This window comes from Pseudomyrmex gracilis, unplaced genomic scaffold, assembly GCF_002006095.1.
Source record: "Pseudomyrmex gracilis isolate BER0280 unplaced genomic scaffold, ASM200609v1 scaffold_259, whole genome shotgun sequence".
NCBI classification, from domain to species: Eukaryota; Metazoa; Arthropoda; class Insecta; order Hymenoptera; family Formicidae; genus Pseudomyrmex; species Pseudomyrmex gracilis.
The window spans coordinates 59,488-87,015 of NW_018020843.1; the positions used below are offsets into that span (position 1 = coordinate 59,488).

Below are 27,528 nucleotides of genomic sequence, written 5' to 3' on the forward strand. Positions count from 1 at the left end.
AAAGAAACTAAAGAAGATACTGTAGGGTTTTACAGGATACTTGCTGGTAAATGATTGACGAAACAGCAACCGCAACGAAGAGACGGTTTAGTTAACGTTTTTTTTTTGTATGTCTGCATTTATTTAACTGTAGGGACTAGCGGAAGCAATGTGCTCTATACAACAGAAACGTACATTGGTTCGCATTGCACAGTGGGAACAATAAACGTTGCACCATGATCAAAGAATATCGGACGCATACAAAGTCAATAAGAATTCAACGCGATGATCGTTTGTAGATTACGATACGAAGACAAAACAACACAAAATTACGCTATAAAAGTTAGTTGATTTTTTTTTTTTCGTAAGAAAAAGAAAGAAAAAAAGCAGATATCACAACTGGTTTAAATATCGCGATAACGAAGAATAGTTTTTACTTGCACGCTGACGATCATGGAGCACGTCGTCTTCGTGACGAAGTCGTGACCCAAACGGCGCTTCTAGAAAAGATGTCCAGAAAATTGATCAGAAACGATTTAGCAAAAATTGTCCTCAAAAACATTTTGGACGTCTTTTGCGAGCCCGATCGGGTCGATAGGAATTGTTAAAAGTGTTACACAAATGCACAGCGTGTGTAGGATTAACGATTTTCTGGCGTGATATCGTTCCACGACGATCGCTTGTAGGCACATGACGTAAGGTAAGGGAGAGAAGTGTGTAATAGAGTAAAACGCAATGAAACCTGATAAAAAAAAAAAAAAAAAAATTGTATGCGTAGTACAGCATTCAGCGAATAAGATAAAAGACACTCGGTTCGAACGAAGTGTCTTTGTCCTCTCGTACGCATGCGCGTTTAAAACACGCAATAAACACATTTATGACGAGTCGCACATGGGTCAGCGTAACAATCGGAACTTCGATACAACGTGTATGTGTGTGTATGTTGTGTGCTTTTTTTTTTTTCACCTATATATGAAAGTTCGATTTTTATTTGCCTAGAATTCAGCTCTATTCAATGAACGCGTAAATACGTCCCGGTATATATAATTCAGCTTGCTCGATATATTACTTTGAAACTTTTTTAAATTCTGTGCAGGACCTAATTTACTGGGTGGGGGATGATATCGCTGTCGCATCTACGACGTTAAAAAACACTTTGATTGTTTGATTGCTAAAAATTATTGTGGATTGTTTTTTTTTTGTTTTATTTGGAAAACAGTATAAAACAACTCTCTTTTGCTTGGGATGAGATATATTAACGAGTTCGAGATATAATGACAATGCATTAAAATAGTTTATAAAAATTCTACTTAAAATATACACGTGATAAAGATGGAATTTAAAATATATACTTCATATTCTCTTGAATATCTTTTGACGTTTTTATCACAAGGAAGTTTTTTTTTGTTTTAAAAGAAAAAAAAAGAAAAACAAATCACGTGTTATACCACTTCAGACAGATACACAGATCGATCGATAAAATACAAATTTTTTTCCCACTAAAATCAAATGCGATATAAATTGCAATTATTTGATAATAAAGTATAAAATAAAAACTATGTACACACTCCCCGTGTTAGTAACAAAGCCCCGCAATGGTTCGATTTTCCGGATCCACCACGACTATAAATTTGGTCCTGGATTTTCTCACGTATACTCTAATGTAGAGTGATCGAGTACAATCGTAGAAGTAGTCTATCGCAATCCGCACCGCAGAGCGTTTTGTTTTTTTTTCTTTAGTTAAATGTGCCAAATAATAATTAAAAAAGAATCAAGATAAATTGATATCCTCTCTCGTGACGCAGATAATTGCATTACAGGCATCGCACGAAGCTAATTTACGAGATTTAAAAATGTTCGCCACAAAGTTAAAACGTGATAAATCATACGCATCCAATTAATTAATATATACTCGCACCGTTCAGCAAGCTGGGCTCACCTACTTGTTTTCTTTTAACTCTTCATGTTGCACATAGTAAAATATAATAATAATAATAATATTAATATATAGTATTGTAATAATATTATAAGAATACAGTAGTTAAAAATTAATAATTAATGATAGGTATTACATAATAGCGCAATTACCTCGCAATTACCCGCAAGGGTAATCATTCGCAAGGTTAATATGCGATTTAGCAAATACGCGGATTATGTACTTTGAAACATCCTAACTGATTTCTTTCGCGTTTGCTTTTCGACCTGTCGATAAACCTCTTATTTACAGTAGCGAATTGCATTTTAAGAGTTCTAATCGTAACCTCACCTCTCTTCTTTCTATTTGATTATTTTCTCTATACGTTAATATCAACGGTCATTGCTCATCAACGTATGTTAAACAAAACTATGTCACGTCGGAACTCCGAATAGTAAACTTCTCGAAGATTCGAGAGAACAACTACGTGGCTTAAAAAAAAAAAAAAAAAAAAAAAAAAAACAGATCGGGTCATAGATAAAGCTGCCCGTGAATCCGTTGCTGCGAGAAAAAAATTGACGACAAGTGGCAGTGCTTCTTGTCATTTGTATGCATGCATATCTGTGTGTATGTTTCTGTAATCCCGCTTAGAAAAACTTTCTAATTCTGCGAGCGTAAACGTCGGCTACCAGACCGGCCCCCGCTCGCGGTGGTTGTCGAACACATTTTTTTCTCCGCGATATTATACTACCCACGCAGTAGGAATGTACAGTCTGTACCACAGTAACACAATCGTGACACAATGCAGATATATAAGAAGTAATAAAAAATGTGTTGTATAAGTTAAAACAGCCGGGCACGTCTTTTAAGATCGTTACGGCGCCACTGTGGCAGTCTGTAGAATTCCGCGCGACTGCATTGAAGAACAGCTTCGAATTCCGCATCGGAGAGGTGTCGCTAAAAAATAGAAAGAGAGAAAAATATGCAAAAAATTATTTCTATAGTTTGTCTTAAAATTATCTTCTGTAATTTATCTATTATGTAGCGACCTCAGTTTTAATTAAATAAACAAAAGATAAGAGATACTTCGTTATTTAACAAGTAAATTTGAACAATGTTCCGTAATCACATAGAACCAACACTCACCTCAAGATTGCAACGGTCCACATCAGCTGGCAGTCTATAGTTGGTGATAACAAGTAAGTGATAGGGGTAAAGCTTGGGCGGTTCGGTTGGTCCCATGTCCGGCAACGATCTTCTTACATGATGACCCCCGTGGCTCCCAACAACCGAACCTAGGCCACCTGTATACGTGGTGGATGATGGAAGGATCCCACCATCATTCTAAAGCACGAGTACGCAAAATTAAAATCTCACTGATAGAAATAATCTTAAAGAAAAAATTTAAGACAACGCAAGAAACACTTGTTGAAGTTGCACTGCGCGTGACCAATGTATTTTTTCACACTTACAAAATATTCACGTGATTACAATGTTCGATACTCTTAATCTATAATACGTAATGATATTAATAAAATTATATATATTTTTTTTTACTTGGATGAGCGAATGATTTATATGGCTCAACAGATTGCCTGTGTGTAGATAAGTGTATCTAATTCTTTAATACATTAGCGCTCGTTTTGAATAATTTCAAAAAGTGACATTATATTCCCACATGCAATCATTTGATCTTTTTTGAACAAAAAAACTAAGTTTTTGTAAAAAGTATTTTTCAAACAAAACAGATGCACTTAAGACGTGAATGTAATCGAAATAAATATTATTGACAATATGTAAATATACAACACATTGAATACTTCATTAAAAAAACAAATAAATAATCAACTTTCATTGATGATTTGTCACCTCTTTAAGAGAATATTTTAGTTCACATGCAATTTTTGCAAAATTCTTTTCAACGTTACCAACGTGATTGTTCAAATTTGAAAGACTTCTCCGATATTATTGTCGTTTTTCAAAACTTTTTTGGATTCAAAATAAATCACATGTTAAATATTAAAAATATAAGAAAAGAAAGATAAACTTTTTTATGCGACCGACAAAGCCAAATAGAGAGTGAATCGTGTATAAAATAATATTATTCGAGATAAATTAAATGACTTAATTAAATTAAAAATGAAGAAGCTAAGTTTTCGAGCAAACTAACGAGAATAAAATATAAATGGTAAAAAAAATGCAAGACTTAATAACGTAGCAAAATATACAGCATGCATGCATACTCATATAATATAGCATTTATATGTATGTACAGTATTTTACATTACAATATGAACAAAAATAGCAAATCATATATAAAATCGTACATATGTGTATCAGTAATATGCATATAGTATAATATTTCACGTCATAAAATCAAACATACGAATCGTATCGTCTCGTTTCTCTAGATGAATGTGTGCACTTAATGCATCACATCTGTAATTATAGAAACGTGCTTAGAATATTAAATAAAACATTTGCATAAACTCCGTTTATTAGAATAAAATATTAGGACGATTGTGCGTGTTAGGTAGCAAAAAATCTTTCCGAAGTGCAGATACAAATTACTTACTTTTCAAACGGATTTACGTACTGACCTCTCTTATATCGCAGAACTTGTCTAACAACAAAGAATTAAAAGATGTGAAAAAAAAGAAAAAAAAAAAAGAACGTGTTCTCATAGACGTGTATTATCACATGTGTCGCAGATAAATTATGTTCTGATAAACGGAGTTCTGTTGTCTCATACTGATGCAAGAACAAACTACAAACCATGCTAATTCGCCGGGAGTAGTATGGGGCTGTGGTACATACCAATGCCCGCCGATCCACATCCGTGATGCTGCCTGTTGATACTAAAATTGGGGAAAATGTGAAAGAAAAACCATATCAAACCATGTTGCACAAACCATTTGCTATTGTTAAATCTTGTCTTTTGTCAATAATGTTCCCCTCTCTTATTCATCCTGCCTGTGTGTATTATTTGTATGAAAGGAAAATATACAAAAACTTTTTATTAAATTATAAAAAAAAAAAAAACAGGCGAGATTAATGCGGGGAACATAATTGTTTTATACTAATTCAATGGTAACGAAATTTTTTATACTTCTAAAAGAAGTTGTTTGAAATTAAAATTGTTAAAAATAAAATCTTTCTGTAATAATATATATGGAAGGGAGAATATAATGTATTGTATATAGAGAAAGATTTTATTTTTACATCTCAAAAAAGAAAAATTCAAAATATAATAATATAAAGTAACGGCACTTGTATTTAATGTATTTAATTATAATTGTATCTTCTAGATCAAATATAAATTTATCCTGCTGTAATTTCATAAATTTAGCACAGTTTAGTTATTTGTTAAAAATCGCATTAGAAGAAGAGAAAAATTAAGGCACAAAAAAACTGCTCGTGATTAATAATCAAACAGATGTCACAGATCTTTAACGTAAAATAAAGTCGCATAAATGATGTCACAGTGACACAATACGATGTGGCTCGCAGAAATATATGTTAGTCGAAGAGCATGCAGTAAACAAGGCGAAATCAAGTGATGTGTGAAAAAGAAAAATCAACGACAACGCGCTCGCAAATTCTGCCAACAGTTCTATTACGAACCAGTACGCGATAATCTTGATATTAAATCAATTACGCTTCTTAAAGTAACTAATGACGTGAGTCTCTCTTGCCATTCTAAGGTTTAGTTAATTGTAAGCACGTTTGATTGCATATTAGAACATTAGCGTTTGAAAGAGAAAAATGTTTTCATTAACAAAAAAATCGTTTTCAAAGCGAGACCGCAATTATGTCTTACTTCGCGAGCCATTCTAAAATATCTTCTCTTGTTAGATCAGCGTAATTAACGTACGTTAAACAAAGTAGCCATGATAAGACCCCGCAAGCGTCGCATCTGCATAATTATCGCATCTGTCAAATTCGCGAGCGCGTCAGATTCTTGAAAAGCTTTGAACACACTGAGCGAAATGAGAGATCCGCGTATGCTGTAAAGAAATTGGTTTCGATTAAATCCCTCTCGTTTTACTCACTGTCCGATTTGCCAGACGAGAAATCAGTGCTGTGCGTCTTGTCGCCCATCCCGCTGAACGAATAATCGCCCTAGACGACAGAAAAGCGTTATCTTAGAAATACGTGATGCGCTCGGCTCTGTCGCGCGGATCAGTCTCTATATCTTTTTTTCTCTCTCTTTCTCTTTCTTTATGAACGTATGTATAATAAATGCACTATCTCAGCGCGGTGCACATACGTCGCATCGTCGATTATGACTTGCGGTGCGAGACTTACGGGGAGAGCAGACACGGAACCGCCGGTCGAGGAGAAGGTGTGACTTCGCGGTGCCAGACCGTACCCCGGCTTTGGGATGTGCCGAAGGGAGCTCACAACTGGTTTGCAAATCAGTCAATCGAGATATATTACTGATTAGTTTCAGTGCTGAATTTTTTCGATCCGTTCAATCCCATACGAATGCCCAACGTTCGCTTTGCCAGATTCTCGTACTGGGTTTATTAATGTTTTTTTAAATCCTACTTCCATGAGCCATGTTTCGTTCCGTTTTGTATATCAAGATCTAATTGTTGTTTGTCAAAGGATTTCCCTCTACCTAATCTTTGCGCCCCAAATAATGATACATTTGGTGCTTTCAATTTCACAATGTTTGTCATCTCTACGAATTCGAATCGAAATAAAATAAAAAATAAAAATAAATAAAAAGAAACAATATTTCTTGATACACACATGCGAATTCTATAGATTACTAAACTTTTCATGGTTTTTAATATAATTTTTAATATAAATTTTCTAATTACACGATATTTCATGCAATATTAGTAATAATAGAATAAATTGTAACCCTTTTTTTTTTGAATTTTTTTTATCGCGTTTAACAAAGGGAATTTATATTATTTCTCATCATCGTAGTCACCTTAAATATATCATCGCACCCCCATCGGCAAACGGCATTTTAAAGATACCCGATACAATTTTAAGTGCATAATAAAGCATTGACTTTCGCAAAACAAAGTGTACGAGGGAACTCGCGACTAAGAAAAAAAAAAAAAAAAGATACGTAAGAAGCCAGCACCTGTGTGTAAATTCAATAGACTTTTTGTAAGCATGCCCGCCGTGATGACAAGTCACAAAATTCATTTTTTTTTTTTTTTTACTGAAACTGTAGAAACAAAAAACAAAAATACTGAATGTAACTTTAATTTACATATTAATGTGTAAAACATATTTATTACATATATTTTTTAATGTAATACTTATAACAGGACGTATTTGAACATAAATCAGGTTTTCATAAAAAAAAAACAAATATATACTTTACATGCCTATTTTACACGTGCACAATTTTTCGTAGTCTTCTACAAAATAATGATCCAATGTTGTTACAAAAATAAAAAAAACTTTCTAACGTGATAAAACATCCGGACAAACTTGTAGATCGATAAGTCGCAACATTTGCTACGTAATTCCAAAGTAAAGTCGATTTGACTTGGGACCAACGGCGGGCAAATTGGAAAGTTTTCGGACTCACCGAGTGATAGTGCCTACTGGCGTTTGGAAGAGTGAAGGCGCGCTGAGTACCAAGGGGTGGATAGTTTCTGGGAGCCGGGGAGCGCGCCGATGACCTCCCAACTGCCGCCCACGCAAACACAACACAAACACAAAAACACAAATAGAGACACCATGATAGTAGACGACGAGTAATAGCGTTTTGTTTTTTTTTTGTGACTTTAGGTTGCCGTATTCCGTCAAGCCTAGAATGCTAATGATGATACAAACGGCAGTATCCGCACGTGAGAGTTCTTTTGACTTATTTATTTATTTATTTATTTATTAATCTTTGAGATTACTATTTGATATTAGCATTCTAGAATTAACCGATAATCCAACATTGGAAGATAAATTGAAGCAAAATTCTATGTATCTGTCAAAAAGCAAAATTGTGCAATGCAGAAAAAAAATAATCATGCTGCAGAATGGCAGTGAAACAAAATGATCGTAGTGCCGAATTATCTTCCAACATTGTAAGATTTTGTGAACTGTTTTCAGCAAACAAATTGGTGAAATTATTAATCAATTAGTAATTTTTATCTATTTTTCAAAACCAAACAAGTTTAAAATTATAAAAATTTTGTTTTCTTACAAAAACATACTGCAAGATATAATAATAATAATAATAATAATAATAAAAATAAGTAGTTCAATCAACGTAATAAATTTCTCAATCGGTTTAGAAATGTAGATTGTAGAAATGTAAGATTTTAAAAATTTGTGCTGAGAGAGAAATGACAGTGATGTGCGTTGAGGTAACTGTGTTCGTGTATACGATAAACTTCGTGGTCCCAAGTGCCATGCAAAATATAGGAGATCAATTACCTCGGAAAAAAACGATTTCCAGGGCAAAATATCGCAATGACGGTTTTGTGACTGTTCGTTAAGTTATCGGTATTTGAGGTTGATTCGCTGTCCGCAACTCGACGAACGAAAACAATAAAGAGGCAAGCACATCGAGGTAAAGGAACAACCACATGCAATAGGCACAATACATCACCTGTTATATTATATCGGGCGTCCAATGTACGGTTATTAGATTCTATATGCCACTTAAAACAAAGTCCTGCTCTCGTGAGTTACGTACTGTTACCACATCGTTAGTTTTTTTTTTAATTAGAGTAAAACCCTCCCGTGTCACATCACAGGTTTTCATTCGCCGATTCATTCGTCGTGCTCCAAGAAGCGAGCAAGTTTTTTTTTTTTTTTTTTTTTTTTTTAATGGAACCATTTACGACCTCCCGCCCTGGGAAATCCCGCTCTCTATCGAGACTCACAGTGTTTCTCTAATTGATGTTACTTCAAACGGTAGAGTGATATGTTAGTGTCATGTGCGAACGTGTGGACATGTATGAGATGATCGTTACTAATGTTAATGAGAAAAGTAGGCATTGCCCGTGGCGGACGGAAACTCACCGTTGTAGCTAGGCCCGCTGGATCTGTAGCTAAAGCCGTCGTCGTCCTCCCAAGGCCGTGCATGATCAATATTTCGCGAAGGCGCTGCGCAGAAAAATTTGGCTTTTAATTTGGCACTTAACGTAATTAGAAACGAATGTTCTTCTCGTTTTTAAACTTACATGCACCGACAGGACTCTCGTAACGCAATCGATACGTAGGTTCCCTCGCCGCGGACGGTGTCCTCGAAGCATTCCGAGGATCAACGTTCGCAGCTCTATGTCTCAAATTTTCCCGATCTTTTTCGCGATCTTGCAGGAATACTTTGGCTATTCCCGTGTCGATCTTGCTCAGTTCATCTTGCTCTTTTTTTAGTTTTTGCTCCGCCTCCTTGATGTATGTTTTGTTGTCCACTTCATCCTCATCGTCAGATGCAGGTACTCCCTGAATTAGAAATTAGACAACGTAGAACAGTAATAAACATTTATTATTCACATCGTTAAAAGTTCAATTATAAAAAATTTTTGAGAGTATAATAAGATAATACCTTATAAGTGTCGGACCATCGTCTACGTCTTTCAGGATCAGTGTAAGGATACGGCGGAGCAGGAAAATCGTCTCTCTCGATTGGCGGTTGTGCTCCCGGTGGTGGCTTCATAGCGTCCGGATAATGCGCTAATTCTATCGGTTCGTCATTGTCCACCTGGCTTGCCGGCGATTTCGGTCGGGTGTCGCTCAGGGCGTCGACTAAGGCTCGCATTCCCGATCTGCTGCTACGCCCGCCGCTGCTTCTTATCGAACGAGATGCTACACGAACAGATTAATTAATGTTCTCACGCAAACTCAAATTAATCCTAGAGAGAATACATAGACAAATTAATAATAAATTAAAAAAAAAGAGAGATGCAAGAAATTACTACCAAATTTACACTGAAACTATACACACACTATGTGTGTATAGTTTCAGAATTCTAACAAAATTTATTTTTTTTTCACATAGAAAAAACTTACAGCTAGGTCTATGAAAATGCGGGCTAGTTGGGGGTTTATCGTACGGCTGAATTGGACGTCTTAGATATCCTTGAGTGGGCGTTTCAGTCAAGTATGAATAAGTGTAAATCCTAGACACATCTTCCGCGGGTCGTCCATAATCTCTCAGGATCAGGCCCGGACTTCCAGTTCGTGCGGTATAATACTGAGGCAATCAATGTATTTTATCACGAACGTAATATAAAAAACTCGTCTTTTTTTTTTTTACGTATCTGAGAAGTAGCACTTGTACAAGATGCGTGGAATATCTACCAGATGAAACACAAAATATTACATTTCGCATTTTATGCGTTTCTTTTAAAATAATCGAGTGTATCGGAGTTTATTTGGATATTTGGCGCATCCTGTACAGAAGAAACAGAACGAGCAAAGCGAGTAACACTCTGTCAATAAACGCATCGAACTTTACACAACTACGTTTTATCTATTTAATTATTATCAAAGTTTAAAAATATAATACACTGACTTTCTCCTTATACAATATATAACTTAACAAAAAAACAGACAAGTTTTAATTAAGTGAAACCTATTGGCGCGCGCAATTCAATTCTATATGAAGCAAATTTTATTTTATATCAATTAGTTAATAAAATCTTAAGCAAAATGTTTCGATTATTTTATGTGCAATGTTCTCTTCCATTCGACAGATCGATGGAGCTGAAATCGGACCGCAAATATCCGACAGAGCGAAAGCACGCGTTGCTAAGAGGTAACGCGAGAAGTGATACCAGAAATACTTGTCGAGAGTGCTGTGCTAAGTGACACATGGCATACCTTGCGACTGAGGCTGTTGTAAGGGCTGCACAGCGATCCGTTCAGGCTTGGCGTGCGTGACCGCAATGAAAACTATACACAATGACCGTGCGAAAAAAGTAAACAATGATTAAGAAAAGCTGATAAAATAAAAAACTTAAAAATCAAAAAATAACGATAATAAATCTCGTTTCGTTTGTTTCTCTAATCGGTTGAGGCGTGCGTAAAGAGGATTAATTAAACGGCGAGCCGATCTCTTTGAGGCATAAATGTCAAAGCTATACACAAAGCCGGTAAGATACTGAATATTTTTTTAGATCAAAAATGTTGTGACCTGTTTCTATATCGTTACTATACAGAGGGAAGAGAAGTCCAATGTTAATCATTACATACAAATATATATGTTAAATATATAGCAAAGTGTTTTTTTGTGACGTTTTGCAAGAAACACTATAAATGTTCCAACGTATCAACCTGTTTTTTCTTTTTGTTAGATTAATTCTATAAAGATCTCTCAATTGTGTGTGTGTGTGTGTCATGAAACACTTTGCCTTTTTCATAATTCTAATTCGTAAATTCAATTATGCAGAGACAAACACAACTATTGTAATGCAACTAATCGAATAATGCGAATGCTAATATGAACAGCAACATGCATTTTTTTTTTAATCTTCTTTCTATCGTATATCAAATGTAGACTGAAAAACTATCGAGCGTATATAAGAACTAACTATTGCGTAAGTATAAAATATTAACAATAATTACATTGAATCGTACGTTATATTCTTGATTTTTTAAGGACCTGTTTAAAAAATTTGTGATATACAAGTTTTTACAATGAAGCAATCGGTTTTCATTCACACAAAAGTTGAATGCTAAATAAATAATATAGTTGTAGTTGAAACTCTCTATTGGAGAGTTCAAAACTTTATATCGAGAAAAAAAGAAGTCAAACTTAGATATACGATGTATTATTTTAAAACACTCGGGAATAAACAACGTTATTTTTATTCACCGCTTGAAATACGCAAGCGCTTCGATATGTATATATAAACGTATTTAAATTACCGAGCATAACTAAAGAACTCATTATATCGTTGCTTAATATTATTACTGAACTATTTCTTTTTTCAATCAGCATCTATATATTTGCAAAAGTTAGTTTACAAAACCGAGAGCTTGTGGTTTCGTCATATAATTTCGACCAATTGTGATTTTGACAATTAATATTATATTAATATTATATAATATTTTACATAAACACACCATAATAATTGTCAAAACCACATTGTGTAGAATGCAAATGTTGTTTACAACAATTTTAACAAGCTATAAAGCGACGTACAGGTATAAAATAAAACAGAACGCAATCTTTTTACACAAATATTAATTAAACAAAAAAAAAAAAACATTATAAATCAGACCAGAATATATAGATAAAATGTGTATTAAAATGCCACAATTATTTGATCAATTCCCGTATAGATCTTAGATTAAGAAAAACAAGATAAACAAGCCTTTGTTTATAACAGCCTTATAATACACGGATGTACACAGAATAAAAAATGCTTAACAACGGCAAATCATCGATTGCGCAACGTACGTAAATAGACTTACCTGCATCTCTGAAGCGCTGCTGGAAATCCGCTCCGATTCCCGATGCTGCGGCGTATGCGCCTCTGCGTGTCCATTCACGATGCCGTTCGGTCCGGTGGGTCCTGGACCGCAGCGTGGATGCCATATGGCGGCACCTTGCAGGTACATTTCCTCGCCGTCGCCGAACGGGTCGCCGCATTTCGTGCAACGTGCACAAGTCGGATGGAAATGGTGATTGTCGCCAGCCTGCAAAACCTTGCCGCTGATATAGCGATTACAGTAGGCGCACTTAACTCCAAACTGCTTCTGATAATCTTTTTCGCAGTAAGGCACGCCGTCTCTGTCAAAGAAAGAATTTGATTAAAATCATTATACAAGAAAGATACAAATTGAATGAATTGTTGAATTTGAGTCACTCACTTTCCCATGTATTCGCCATGGAGCACAGTGTCGCAGCTGTGACACTTGAAGCACCAGACGTGCCATTGACGATCGAGCGCGACCAATGCCTGACCTTCTCTCAATTGGTTTCCACAACCGGCGCAGGCACCAGAATCGGTGTGTCCGTCACCTTTGGTACCGGCGCTATTACCAACCGGCGTGGAGGCCTCACGAATTGGGATGCCAACACATCGATGACACAACGCCTGACCTACGAACAATGCACAAGTTAGTGGAGATTAATGAGATCCGGCTAGCGGACCTCGAGGCGTCATCATTAACCTTCGCACTGTCCGCCAATTGTCTTCTTGAAACACATTGGATCATTCAATTTCGTTTATCACTGTAACTCTTTCAATTGAAGAAACTCTGAGAAATTATATAGCGTTTAACACAATTTCTATATATCGTAAATCAATTTTTTTTTTCTTACATAAAATAACAAATTGTTACTTTATGCGATTGACTTAATTAAGATATACTTATTTTGACTCTTTTTTTCTTACAGATACAAAACGACTAAACCACAAAAACTACAAAACGTTAAAGCCAGAAGTTATCCTGTAACTTATCTAATGGAATTCTCAATTCTTCGAAAAAAACACGTCAAGCTATACGTTGGTGGTAGTGTGCGATAAAGTGACGCACCAGAGAGATTTTTACTTTTGACTGCGTAATCGTTACAAGGACGTACGTAGTACAACCAACGGCCTTGTAACGGTGGAGTAACGATATGCCTAAGTGGCAATTTGCCTCTAACAGGTCGACTGCCACGCTAATTGTGAAAGCTGCACCAAAGTAACGTGCACGAAACCGTTAATACGCAATCTCAGTACGTCGTCATTATCACCAATTGATGGAAACCATCAATTAAACTGAATTTTCCACGGCAACGAGAGAAGGTAAGCGCGCTCGATAACAAATTTTACCGAATGTCCGTCGTTTGCACGTCGAATATAAACCGTTATGACGAGTCAAAAGAATTGTTTCCATTACCTTGAACGAGAGAGACTTTCGTTCCTTGTCCCAGTAACGGTTTCCGGCATCTTTGGCAATGGAAACAATTTGGATGAAACGCGTGCTTCTCGCCGGCTGTCACTACATCGCCCTCCACGTATTCCCCGCAACCGGCACATCGTGTACCCCATCGTTCCCGATAATCCTGCGCAAAGTGATCAATAAATTATAAATCTTTCTCACACATATATAAATATTCTCTATCCACACAGTTACATATTGAAAATGAACTACTTTCACACACACATACAAAAAAAAAAAAAAAAGCGTATAGACTTTACCTTGGTACAGTAATAAGATCCCTCGCGTGCAAAAAAGCCACCTTGTGCCAAACTAGTGTTGCACTGAGCGCACTTGAAGCATCCTATGTGAAAGTATTTATCCTGCACACGCAGCACCTCTCCGCTGCACTTCTTCTTACAGGATTGGCAAAACGTTTTACCTGAAATAAAAAAAAAAAAACAAAATTTTCTCATTAAATAAGAAACGATCAATTCAAACGATTTTCGTTCCGTCATTCCGATGAAACAAAATAAATCGGTGGATTATGTAATTTTGTCTTGATTTCCTTATAATTCTCTCGTGCGTTTTGTTTTTTTTTTAGAAACCGAATTGCAAATGCCATTTCCTAAGAAGAAAGTTAAAAGCAAGCGCACTACAGTTAAATCTCTTTCTCTCTGCAAACGTGTAAAGAGAACTCTAAGAATAGAAGAGAAAAGATATATCTCGGATGAGTCACGTCACCTGCTCGCTCGGTTCGCGCTGGTCATTCGAGTGCGTTTACGCAACAATAGCAATCTTCGCATCTTCCACTTGCTCGTTGCGGCGCCTTTCTCGTGGGCATCGATGTTCGCGTCGAAGCGCGCGCACAACTTATAACACGTATTTACGTTACATAATGCACCTGTCGTCTCAGATTAAAAGAGACCCCCGTTACAATGTTCGTGTCTTCAGGAAATCACAAATCTCGCGTTTACTTAGCAGCGTCTTCCGTCGAAATTGCTTACAAAGTAATCACGCGTTATCGATTCTTGTGTAAATATATTTAGATATTTTTTGGATTTTAAATAAATTCGTAATCAAAACCAGCTTCAACTCTTTACGCGTAATTAAAAATAAAAAATCCTCCTGATATTTGTCTAAAAAAAAGATAAACATGTGAGCACGCATTTTATCATATTCTTTTCACACCTTTGTCAGATACATTGAAAGGCTCTTCTCATCGTTTTTTTTTTTTTTTTACAATAAACGAACTAAGGTTACTTTAACGCCTATTCGTCTCTATTTGTCTCGCTGCCCGGATTACGTTCGCGATAAACGATATATTCGATACGTATGTAACGCGTACGTGTCGCGAATTAAAAATTACTACGCCGCGACATCGATTAAACATCGCCGGCTCTCAAAACACGAGCACAATGTGTTTTGACACGAGTATAAATGCGCGTGTATTGCGCGGGCAATGTTAATGCATTATTCATTAGCACTCCAGTTTGGGACGGGATTGTATCAGCCAGGTACGCTTCGCGATTCGATCTGTATTTTGAACGTCGTTCTTCAATTACATCATCATTACATTATTCAATTTATTGACGCTGCGTTATGAATAAAAAAAAAAAGAAAAACCCATCTCTAATCCAATAGCAATCCAAGTTGCTTCATTTCACGTCATCATATAAGCGAAATGTTTAAACGTCTATTTCTCTTCATACGTGCAAGTCGTGTCGTCACGTTCGGAAACGAAATATTTCTGTCACCTTCTGTCTGATCGAACCACGTTGAAAACGTTTTTCACGTCACGGTAATTGAATAAAGCAATTATGTAAGTGGGAAAAACATGTGGGATCTCGATGAGCAGATAATTTGCGTAGGAAGCGGTGGAGGAGTTCGTTGAAAGTTTATAGCAACGCGCAAACTGTGCGCAGTCTGGCGCTAACTAAAAAAAAAAAAAAAAAAGTGTCCCTGCTCGCTCATTCAGATCGATGACTCAACACTCATTGCGTTTTCTCTCTGCGAGAAGGCGCAATGAATGTGGCGCCTTTGTTGAGTTATCGGCTGTTTTGAAACGCAGTCCGCGATAAATTACACGTATGTGTCTGTTACCGTTACGCGCGCGCGGCCAGATGATCGCATGAAAATGCCAAAGGGGGTGTTGTTTCCTAGCTCGGTCAATATTTTTAAGAGAGCCAGAACTAATAATCTCCCTCCGTTTTGCGCGCGAGTTGCAAGACCCGGAGAGCAGTCCAGCTGTTGTTTCACGCTTGTTCTGAGGTAACGATAGTGCGTGACAAAAAAAAAAAGAAAAAAAAATGCAACATGAAAGATTCATAAGAAGAGAGCTGCGATTTAATCCCGTTGATGCAAAACGGAACTTTTTTGTTATGTAAATACACGAAGCGCTCGGCAACGCATTAATTATCCGATTGCGAATCTCTCTCAAATGCTAATTTGTAAAGCTTGCGGTGGTTTTGTCTGTTACCAGATCGACGGATATTTTTGGTTTAGCGGAGAAAGTCAAAAGTCAAAGAATCATCAATGAAAGTTTCTTCAAGTATTTTTTAGCCAATATTTTTTCTACGTGTTTACACACAGTATAAACACGTATAATTTATAATTATCAAATATTATAACACACTTTTTTAGATAAAAATAAATCTGTAAAGGTCTCATTTGCAGATTAAATAAAAATAAGAAGAAAATTTGTAGCCTTCTTAAAGTTCTGAGGAACTTTTTTGTTAGTTTTGCCAAAAAAAATTTACACAGCAAAGAAAAAATCTTAGTATTATTTTTAAAAATACTATACGCGTTATATAGTCATAACATCCTGTGTAAATCTTTGTTTTTTTTTTGTTTTTTAAGCAAACAATTTTTAACTCCGCACGAATTCCGAGAATGCTATACATACATACATACGTGACTTCAGTGAAACAAAAGCAAATGTATCGGGCGCCGTTGATATTTGCAGGCAACGGCAGCGGTTGTTGTAAGAAAGAGAGAAAACCCGCTTGAAAATTCAAAGCGGGAGGTAAAGGTCAAAACTTCGCACGTCTTTTAAAAATACGCAATGACATCATAGCTCTTTTCATACATTTGACGTCATTGGGTCGTCACATGAGTTAAAAAGTCGACGTGGCGCCGCGCGAAGTATAAGAAAATTCTTGCCGCACGTAGGCAGAACCGAGTTTAAATACGTCCGCTTTGTATCAGGCGGTTTTAGTCCGTGCGGTAACTAAATGTGTTGCTGAAAACTTGCTCCGACGCGCATGACTCTTTTTCTTTTTTTTTTTTTTTTATATTTCACAATTTCCGACAGAGTGATTACAGACAAAGTGATACGTCAAATGTAACGATAACAGAATGCAACACATAAAAAAAACAAAAAAACTACCGCGCGTTATCGGATATGTAAAAAGATGTTTAAACGATATAGAAAATTAAGGAAGCGAATATAATTAATTTTACGATCATTATTCGAGCATTACACTTAGCGCTTCCGGCTTAGAACAATGTTCGAACGCTTTCTCTTCCTCGTTGACAGGAAGAGTCCGAGGTAAAATTGCAAGTGAGAGAGAGAGAGAGAGAGAGATGTGTGTTTAATCGAACGAGGGCACTCGTCCGTGAAGTGACACACCCTCTCGTCGTCTGTGCGCGCGTCACCACACATCTCGCTTAATTTACGGCACGCTTCAACCGGAGCGAAAAATCGGTTGCCAGAAAATACACTGGTCGATAAGTCCGTTCGAAACGAAACGGGCGTAACCGCGATAACGAAATTTATTGTTCTTGTGATTCGAGCGCGGAGAGATGTCGAACGGTCGTCACATTGCGGCCGCGATAACAGCGTGTCGATGTCACGTGATATGAAACAAAAAAAAAAAAAAACAATAAAGACATATTGTCAAGCCGAGTCCTTCGATGACATTTGCCCTCGCAATCGCCAAGAATTTCAGATTATAACATCAGGAAATAAATTAAGCGGGAAATCAAAGTTTTATCTGCGAAAAATTTGAATTTAAATGCTTCAAAAAGAGGCGTTTGTTATCCAATTAAAACAGACGTGAGACAATCGTGTGAAATGATAAAACGACGTTTCAGGCAGAACGAGGCGGAATTATGCGAAAAATGTTCGACGCAATCTGAATAATAGATGCATTATTTGCCATAAGATGCGCACGCAAGATTGCGCGCGCGGAATGTTTGTTCTTTTACCGCATAAACGCGCTGTCAATAAGGCAAAGCCTGAGATAAATCGAGACAAACTTTTTTTATTCGCGCTACGTGAAATATCATAGGAAATAAGTCGCGACTTTAATAGTCTCCATTGAAAAAAAAAATTAAAAAAATCCATGCAAAATTAATTGCGAAGAAACAAGACCCTGTCACTCACATATAAGTGTCGCCGCTATGTAGATATCTGTCGTGCAACGTACGTGGTATGTTAATATGATTCATAAGTGGTCTAAATAGGATGTCGCAAAGTGGGGTCAAACGCAAGCGACCCTGGATTGCCCCGATCTCTCTTTCTCCTCGGATGCAACCCGGGTCATAAAATCGAATAGTAATCGACCGTGCAATCGATCGTCCGCCAATCGCGCTTAAATCGCGCTCTCTTACTTTTTCCCGCATCAAAAGCGATTGCATTTCCTTATACACAACTCGCGCGAAGGAGGAGACACTTTTGCATCTCGCGCTGTTGAACTTGTTGTTTTGAAAGCAATTTAATTTTCTCAGAATAATTGTTTCGACAACAAAAAACGTTAACATGCGGAAGAAAAGAAAGATATCTCAAAGTGAAAGCGAGCGATAAAAGAAACGTTAAAAAAATTCGAGAACGGTACGTTCGAATCTCGCTCGATCTTATAACGAGCGGTTTTTAAGAACGTTATCTCATCATCATCGGAGCAAATATTAATCGCGATAAGAACGCGAGAAAGAACAGTTGAATTCTGCTTTCCTCCTTCGTGCTTATAATAGCTATGTATGTAACTCTATAAGCTCTCGAAGATAATGCAACGTAAGCTCTTGCAGCGTGATATCGCGAAACAGCACGTGTGTGTGTCATCCGCTTAAATTTCGCCGAAATTCGCACAAGTGTGTAGTGTATAATTCTCGGACGTGTGACATTTGCAGAGCTACGTTGTGTTTTGCCGTTTTAATAAACAAAACTATTCGCGCTTTACCGGGTGAACGATCTTCTTCTGTTGAAATTAAATTTTTTAAAACATTTTTCTACGCTTTGCGCACACGAATTGTTTTCTACTCGGTTACAAATCTTTGAAAAAAAAAAAAAAAATAAATAAATCTTAAATAAAAATGTGCCTTTCTCGAGAGAACACTGTGCTAAATGCTTTCTGAATGTCACGGTTTGATAATCGGACACAAACTATTCGCGAACATTGCTAACTTGATTATCATCCGTGCTCGAAACCTGATTTAATTAATAAAAGAGCGTTGCGATGTTGTGCACTTCTCATTCGCGATAACAATTAAACTGATATAAACTTAAGTAATGTATGAAACAGCGATCTGGAATTGAGATTAATTTACAAATGGACATTTCTACATGTTAGTCTCTCATAAATAATGTTTTTTTTTTTTTTTTTTTTTTTTTTAATTTAACGTATGTGCCTGTTTTTGCTCTTTTAACAACAGAAGCTGATAAAAATGTGCATCGTTAAAATTATCAAGCACGGAAAAACAAATGCACGATAGCTGCGGTTTTCGTAGTTATTATATCATAGCGCGATAACAGATTTCTTAATGATATTTCCGTAAAATGTTCACGAAGCAAATTAATAATACATCTCACCTACAGAAACGCGGCAATAATTATTTCACGAGTGTTATAATGGAACATTAAAAAAAGAAAAAAAAAACAATTTTGAAGATGTTTCGGTTGCTAAAATCAGAGGATAATTCAAGGAACTGTGCGTGACATACAAGTGCTGTTGCGTTATCTTATAGAAACCGATTACACATGATGCAACGAGAAATATGTGTATCTTGACGCGTGCTTATTGTATGAAAATTGCCTGGCAGGTACTTAATAACACATCAAGCTGGCAATTAGTTATCCCACGATGAATGAGGGAGTGATTGAATTACAAAATACTTCATTCACTATGTGTATGTGTGTGTGTACGACTTTCATCCGACAACGTTATCGAAGCAAAACTGCAATAATTACTGCATGATACAAAAATATTTCTCGAGTTACAACAATTATTATTATTTGCTTGTTACATTGCACCTCGTCAAGTGTTTTTTTGCAGATAAAGCGGTTTGGATTTTTAAATCTCGCAATATATTGACAAATAATAAACACATTGACAAATAAGTATTAATTATCACATGTGTTTCTGATATATTTCATCATCATCGCATTTTTATAAAAATATAGAATATAATTCAAATATGTAATTGCTTTGTAAAAACATTAGAATTTATTAGATCACACAACGATGGATGCAACAAATAAAAGCACGTTCGAGAACCGTGAAAAATAAATGACGAAAGACATTTATAAAGATTTTAACTAATGTTTAAAATGCCATTGACAGTTTCCACATCGGAGAGTTTATTTATCAGGAAAGTTTTAAAAAATGCCTTCGACGTGCGCGCGCCACGTCACGTTCCTCGTATTCGTCGCGAACGATGAAAATCGTGCCGCAGACGCATATCCTCACAAGGCAGTATCGTAACATGCAAATATCCAGTCTTCCTTAATATCGCAAAATTATGCAAGACTTTCGCGTTGCGTTATTCAAGTGTCAAATCGCGTTACACGCGATGTTGAATTACGTTTGGTTTTAAATCGAATTAAATTTAAACGCAAATGACCGGCGTGTCGTGTCAAAATCGAATTAACATTCGGTTATTACAAATTTTATTTTATTTTATTTTTTTTTAAATAAGACAGATTTTTTACTTTGAGGTATAAAATACAGATAGCGCGTGTAGCGGGATTGTCCGATTCTTGCTTACGAATCGAAAAAAAAAAACGAGGAAAACAATATATTTATAGATTACTTCGCATAAATTATTTAGCAAATGTAATGCGTTAGAGATTCATATTCCTGGTGAATTTCAATTGCGGTGAACACAAGCGATGAAAACAGTTGAGATGTAACTTAATGCGTGGATTTGTGTTCGACGTCGACGTGCGATTTTACTCGCAAATTTTTCTTATCTGCAATATTCATCGCCGGCGACGTATGTAAAACACGTCCAATGGAGGACAATCATAAAAGAGATAACGGTATTGCGGGAAAACTTGAAGCTTCTTTGAAAAAAAAAGCCGTCGAAAAATGCTGTTTTGATTCTCGTTTTTCGTCGTGAAATGTCTCAAACTTTATAACAAATGACAGGTAATTTTGTCATCAAAAATCCATTGTCTTTTAATCTCGGTTACTTATTTCTCCGTTATTTTATCGATAAATTACAGACAAATGCGGACCGAAACGATCATTCGTTTGCGGCCGGCAACCGCAGAATAGAAGACCGCTTCGAGGAAACGATTTGTCGGTCTCCATGCGGCATGTTTCACGTCCGGTCCTTACCTTTTTTCAACTGTTTTTGCTTGTGCTCGCCGGCACCATCTTTCTTGACTCCCGCCTTGCTTTCACTCGCTATGAGGCTCTCGCTCGTCTTCGACTTCATTGTGTTGCCGTCTGCCGGCGTTGCGTAACTCCAGGGCCACACTCACACCTCTCCTTTTTTTTTTCTTTTTTTTTTTTTATTATACCTTCCGCGCGAAGCCGATAAGATAATGCCGAGTCGCGAAGACAAAATCAGGTGGCGCGATTCGGTCGGGGAGCCGATCGAAATTCAATCTCGAAGCAGCCGATCTGTCGTGAAATCGTGCGAAATTCAAACGAAAGCTGTCAGTCAAACTTCGTCGATTAACGTTATTCCGGATTTGAGTTTGTAATCTAAAGAAAAAACATTAGATACGATAAATTTCCCGATATATGGTTTTTTTTTCGTCGCTCTATAAATCTAGAAAATTATAGCATTGCATATCGCACACATTCGCATTCCGATAAATTTCAACTCGATACATCTTTTATGACCCAAGTATCGCCCGCGCGTCTATATGTAATAACATATTTCCGACACATCATCCGAGATATCTAATTCGCTGAAGGCGATTATGTTGTTTGCCAAGGCTTCGTATCGTGCGCCGATAATGGCGCGGCTAATTTTTGCAAGAGATGTTGGAAAATCTAGCAATTTTCTATACCGAGCACAATATATACTCAACATATATACGGAAATTATATACCACACAATATGTACAAAATTATATAGACGCGATATATATATATATGTATATAATTTATATAATACGCGCAGTTTTTTACGCTGCTATTAATCGACTGTTCACCGATCCAGCTGACCTGAATTTCAAAGCGGCTACTCCGGAAACCTGACGCAAAGCGCGGCGGACACGTCGTCGTCGTGCGATACGGTCGTCGCGACTGCCGATCGTCGACTGCCATTTGCTTGCCAGCGAAGGAGAGTCCCCCGATTGTGTCAACCGGCACAACCTCGGCGCAGATAATTCGCGGTCGAACTCCACCTTGCGGAAATCTAATCCCGCGACTTTGCGCCTCTTCACGCTCTTCACGTTCTTTGTAGTACGTCGCCGCCGCCGCCGCCGCACGATCGGTTTTGCTTTTTAGCGGTCCTTGATTGAATGTATTTGTGTTTGCAAATTTAAAATTCTCAAGAGGAAGAAATTGAAAACGAATCGATTCGCATTACCATTTCGCAAATACAAGCTTAAATTCGCGCCGGTGAAGAAACTGCAATTTGAAGACGACGTTAACGTTTCAGAATAAATTTAAATATCTCGCAGATGTATCATGGCTCTGTATGTTCCACATTCGCTGCGTTTAACCCACGCGAAATTTCAGACTTCCGACATGACACAATCGCTTTTCCTTTTAAGAAAACAAAAACAATGGTGCAATAACGCGAATTCGAATTGCGTGTGAGCGCGGATGCAACTGGAGTTTGAACCTAATATTCAAAAACCAATTTATAAATGGAATCGTTCGCGCAAGACTTTAATCCAGTTAATTTCGAAAGTGTACGCGACACACGTCTGTCATAATTTTATCACCGCGTCTGCACGCGGTGTGTCCTAATTTCATCCAGCTTGAACTGGTTTTGCACACGTAATATAATTACCTGTCATTGGAGTAATATTATTGTGACGCGTCGTTTTCTTCAATTTGATCGTGTCAATTTGTTGTTGAAAATTTCGTCAATAACGTCCGCGATATATTAGATCTCTCTTTTTTTTTTTTTTACTGAAAGAAACCCCTGTTTCAGCAGAGCGGATAAAGTATCTTGTAGATAAGCAGACTCGGAAATTAAAAAGATACCTACTGTGAGTATCGCCGCTAAATTTCTGCGTCCCGTGAAGAGGAAGCTGCTTATTTAGTAAGTAATCTTATCTCCGAGCTATTAAATGAGCATTATACTGCACGTTGTGTAACTTCGGACTTAAATTACATATATCCAAGAGTCAAAGAAAGTCCCTTCTCCGGACGCAGTCAACGCACGATGTGCATCGTACGCACCAATAAGCGCGCGTAAGATATTGATCCAGGACGCGTGTGCGGAAAACAAAGTTGAGTGTCTCCTCAACTAGATATAATCTAATTTTTCCCTCTAAGAACGTCTTAAATAAACAATCCGACGTTCACATCCTCTCGTTATTTTTTATTATATCCCGCGTTGCGCGCGATTGGTCTATTTTTAGAAAATGTGTCAGAGAGGAGAAAAAAAAAATATTCTAAACCTATCGCGTTTAAATTTATTTGTTGAAGATTCTCTCGTATACGCTCGGTACATTAAAATAACGTGCAGATAATCGAGATTTTTTTTTTTTATAAAAATAACATCCGAAGTCTTCTCTCGAAATTTAACGCGGACAGTTCGGTGTGTAAGAATTACACCGAAGTTTATTGCCGAAACCGCGAGCGTTTTCCCGCTCTCGCGTCAATTTCCGTTGAACGCCAATTAAAGGGCTCTTATCGAACGCCTCGCGGGCTTTCTCTCCTTCGAGAGATTCAACATCTATCGTGTGCGGTTGAATGGGGAGAGGACTAGTAGAGGTATCGATCAGTCGCGTTTGCAGTTTCGGCCAAAATGCGACGCTCGCCTAATGGCATTTTCGAGGGGGTGTCCGAGGGGGAAGCTTTTCGTCCGCAAATGTGTCAACGTACAAGGGAAACCGAGAAGAAAAGGATCAATACCGCGAGTCGATCCGCTCGCGTCCGGAGTTTACGCGGCGCGCCGTCGTTAACTGATCTATTATGTAAACGCCTTCTCGTGCGTGAAATGGCCGCGTGCTTATGCCGTTTCACGTGTGTAAAGTCTCTCCCCGCGTGTATATACACTAGTAAGACGGCCACGTAATACCGCAGATCGAGGTTACTGTCGTAACACGAACCGCGCGCGGACGGGCGCTCCGACGATTGTCGGAGAATAAATGACGAGATCCGCGCGTCGTCGCGCGTGCGATTGATTATACTCGGATAAATAAATCGGCATCGGAAGAAAATGACAGGTGTGAGTTTGAATCCGCCTAATCGGATTCCAAGAAAATCGCTTACATTTCTCTGAATTTAATTAAAACAGATAAGATCGATTGATTTCTCTCAAATAGGAGGAATATCTAATTGTAGATTAGCACACACGCGCGCTCTCTCTCTCTATTTCTCTCACCGCAGAATCCGTCGATATCCAATAACAGAATCGTCAGAGAGGAGAAACTTTCTATCGGGGAGTTCTCAAAATCCAATTATCTGGTTTTGTCGTATATAAGCCATTCAATTGTTTTCGAATACAATGTTGCGTCGCGCAGAAGTAAGAGACAACTAGAATGACGCTTTTGTGGTATGTGTGTGTATGTGTGTATGTGGGTGCGCCGTCTCGAACGCCACGCGCGCGGTGCATCGCTCGCGTGAGTGGGTGGGAAATGCAATTGCAACGAGCGAATTACGAGCGCACTGGCGTCGTCGGAGTCGTCGGCACGTAGATAACCAGTCCGTCTGCCGGTCCGTAATTGCGCTCGCAAATAATTTACATGATCGAGATCGAGCCGAAGACGAGCCACGACGTGTACGTGCGACTCGATGCGCAAAGACGAGATAGATATGCGTACGTTATTAAATCGAAGTCATCGACAGGGTGTCGGAAATACGATTATTGACATTATTTTTTCTCGTTCGTTGCCCCGATATTTTGTCTCGTTTAAAAAAGAGAAAGAAAATTTGTTTCTTTGAAATGTGTGTGCGATCATCGTAATAAGATCAAGAGAGTTTATTGCGTCCGACGTGTGTATTCGTTGTCGACGTGAAATGAAACAAATTTCTATTCGAGAATAATTCACAGCGGCGGTAAATTAACTGCAGTTGCAGCCGAGCAAAAAGCGTCGCACACATAAAACCTGATACTATTAATAAAGCTATTTGTAAGTACTCGCTCGTGCCGGCATTCAGGACGAATTGTCGAACGCGCGTTGCAATCAGTCGCAGCATCTCTTCTCGTGCAACTTGCACGAGTTGCAACCTGAATAGACTTCAACAACAAAGTTGTGGCTGATTAGGTCGAAACAGAGAGTCTCGATGTATCGCACATCCGGTCGGAAGCTGCGACGTAGCGCGTTTAATTGTTTTATATCCCGCAAGTTATTATCCCTTCACAATAGAGAGTCTTTCCTAAAATTGTAGACGCATAATTTATATAAATTTTTTGCTTCTCACACGTAACTTACGTACGCAGCGCAATGTGTAAATGTGTGTGTGCGTTACACGTCGCGTGATCAAACCGGGATGTTATTTTATTTATCGGACACGAGACAGTACAGGTGAATGCGAAACAAGAGGACGGTTGAACAGCGCGCGACGCCAGATTCTATGGGAAAAACCTGTCTATCCGGAATGCGATGCAACAGAAAGAAAAGGATTATATTTTCTTCGTGCACAGGACGAAGAACGCGCCAGGAGAAGAGAAGAGATTAAATACTTCGCTAAATGGAAAGGGAAAAAAAAAGATAAAAGAAAGAACCCAAGGATCGAGGATACGAAATTCTTGGAACAGGTCAGTCACGTAAAAATGTGACGTGCAGAACGAGAAAAGAAAGGAGGAGGCGAGGAAGGAATACACACAAGGACAAGATTGTGATTGATTGATCTTTATTTAGCTTTCTCAGCTATTTTAAATACAGTTTTAACAAACATTTGCTATAACATATGTTTTCAACATTCTTTTAAATGATTCGAGTCTTTCTTCACTTTTTATTTCCGCTGGTAAGGCGTTGTACATTTACAGATATGGAGAAGAGAGCGGGAGAAAGAAGAAAGGAAGAGATCGGAGAGAGAGAGAGAGAAAGAGAAATTGACTCTTGCCTCACGCACCGCGCGTATATATATATATATATGTGTGTGTGTGATGTGAGGGACAAGGGGCTCGCCCTAGAAAACATCAAACCGACGGATTCACCTATTTATAGACCACCAAGTGAGTTCGCGCGCGCGAACTATACGAGCCTTTCGGAAAACATTCGCCGGCCACCGATGTCGGGGACCGAAGACGACGATGACGAGCGTGAAAATCGGACGGAAACTGCACCACGCAGGGGCGTAGTACTCCCCCTTCCTATCTAGGCGCGCTCGCAAACAGCCGAACGGACGCCGCATTCCTTTTCCTTCTCTCTTTTTTTTTCTCTCTCTCTCTCTCTCTTTCTCTCTTGTTCTCTTTCTGCACGAAGGAGGTGTCTGATCTCATCCGGTTATAAGTCTTTTCGCTGAGAAGGGAAACAAAAAGACGAGAGAAAGAAAGAAGAGGAATCGCGAAACGATTGTGAGACAGAACGACGGAGCGAGATAGAAAACGAGAGAACTCTAGCCGGCGTTCGCCGATCGGTTCGCGAATCATGTCGTTTACTCACCCATCTTCGGGGATGGCAGTGGTTCCGTCAAATCGTGTCAATGAATCCCCGTCGCTTGCGGATCACACGGTCATAACACGACACTTGGACGGCGATGCGGGTGAGCGCGACGCGCGTTTCACTTAGAAAATCGCGAAAAACGCGAGCAGCCTTCCTACCACGGTACGCTCGACGGCCGACATTACGATGCGGAACGGATCGCGCGGATTGCGCGTGCGCAGGGCGTACGCTCCGGGACAGCCCCGAGCCGCATCGACGAGCGCAAAATTTGAACGTTCGCGCGTTTAGGTTCAGGGTCCAAAAATTCATAGTCTCGTTTCTCAGATCTCGTCTTTGATATCAAATTTCAGCTCTCAGATCTTGAATCTCCATCCTCAAATTACAGTGTAGTTGCTAATCGTGATATTCAGTTTTTCATGACCGAGCAAGAGTACAGGACCTTCTACAATAAGATATTATTAATCAGAAGCAAGAAATTGACCAATCACAGTCAAATCACAGAAGAACAATCGATTGTGATTTTTTATATTTTCCCTAATCTGATTTACTCATTTTGTAAATAATTTATACACACGCGAAAGTTAACAAAGTTAAAATTATATCACGGAAAGATGATATGCAACATTTGAATAAAAAAATATGCGCCGATAAGTGCATGAGAATGAACAGAAGTTGGAAATAATGTAACTTTTGAATATAAAAAAGGGAAAATTATATGCGCATCGATTTTGCACGCGTATGCGACCCCCATCTAGCGGAGGTTTTGGGTACTAAGGAATTGCGAACTCTATTTTATCTCTTGGCAAGTAGGTTTCCTACTTGTATCATCAGTCGG

General features: G+C 38.0%; 1 protein-coding gene across 13 annotated transcripts; it reads right to left on the bottom strand.

The window, feature by feature from the left end:
• Positions 1-922: 922 nt before the first annotated feature.
• LOC109859363 (actin-binding LIM protein 2) lies at positions 923-26,877 on the bottom strand. Of its 13 annotated transcripts, none has more exons than XM_020437558.1 (16): positions 22,126-22,212; positions 21,286-21,657; positions 14,008-14,168; positions 13,706-13,871; positions 12,689-12,920; positions 12,290-12,608; positions 10,694-10,765; positions 9,881-10,064; positions 9,417-9,676; positions 9,052-9,313; positions 8,891-8,974; positions 6,203-6,300; positions 5,947-6,016; positions 4,712-4,752; positions 3,041-3,238; positions 923-2,851 (listed from the first exon to the last, which is right to left on the bottom strand). In XM_020437558.1, the coding sequence occupies exons 2-16, from the start codon at positions 21,383-21,385 to the stop codon at positions 2,738-2,740; spliced, it is 2,361 nt and encodes a 786-aa protein (XP_020293147.1). In that variant the 5' UTR covers positions 21,386-21,657; positions 22,126-22,212; the 3' UTR covers positions 923-2,737. The 13 variants fall into 13 exon arrangements, with proteins under 13 accessions (XP_020293147.1, XP_020293145.1, XP_020293146.1 ...); XM_020437556.1 differs by having other exon boundaries at positions 4,670-4,752; XM_020437557.1 differs by lacking the exon at positions 6,203-6,300 and adding an exon at positions 7,455-7,555.
• Positions 26,878-27,528: the final 651 nt, after the last annotated feature.

Coding starts and splice junctions, on each gene's coding strand:
- LOC109859363 (XM_020437553.1), bottom strand. CDS start 21,385: ATGAAGTCGAAGACGAGCGAGAGCCTCATAGCGAGTGAAAGCAAGGCG. Junction 10,065..10,693: donor ACAACAGCCTCAGTCGCAAG/GTATGCCATGTG, acceptor TGATTGCCTCAG/TATTATACCGCACGAACTGG. Junction 3,239..4,669: donor ACTCCCGGCGAATTAGCATG/GTTTGTAGTTTG, acceptor CTCGTGCTTTAG/AATGATGGTGGGATCCTTCC.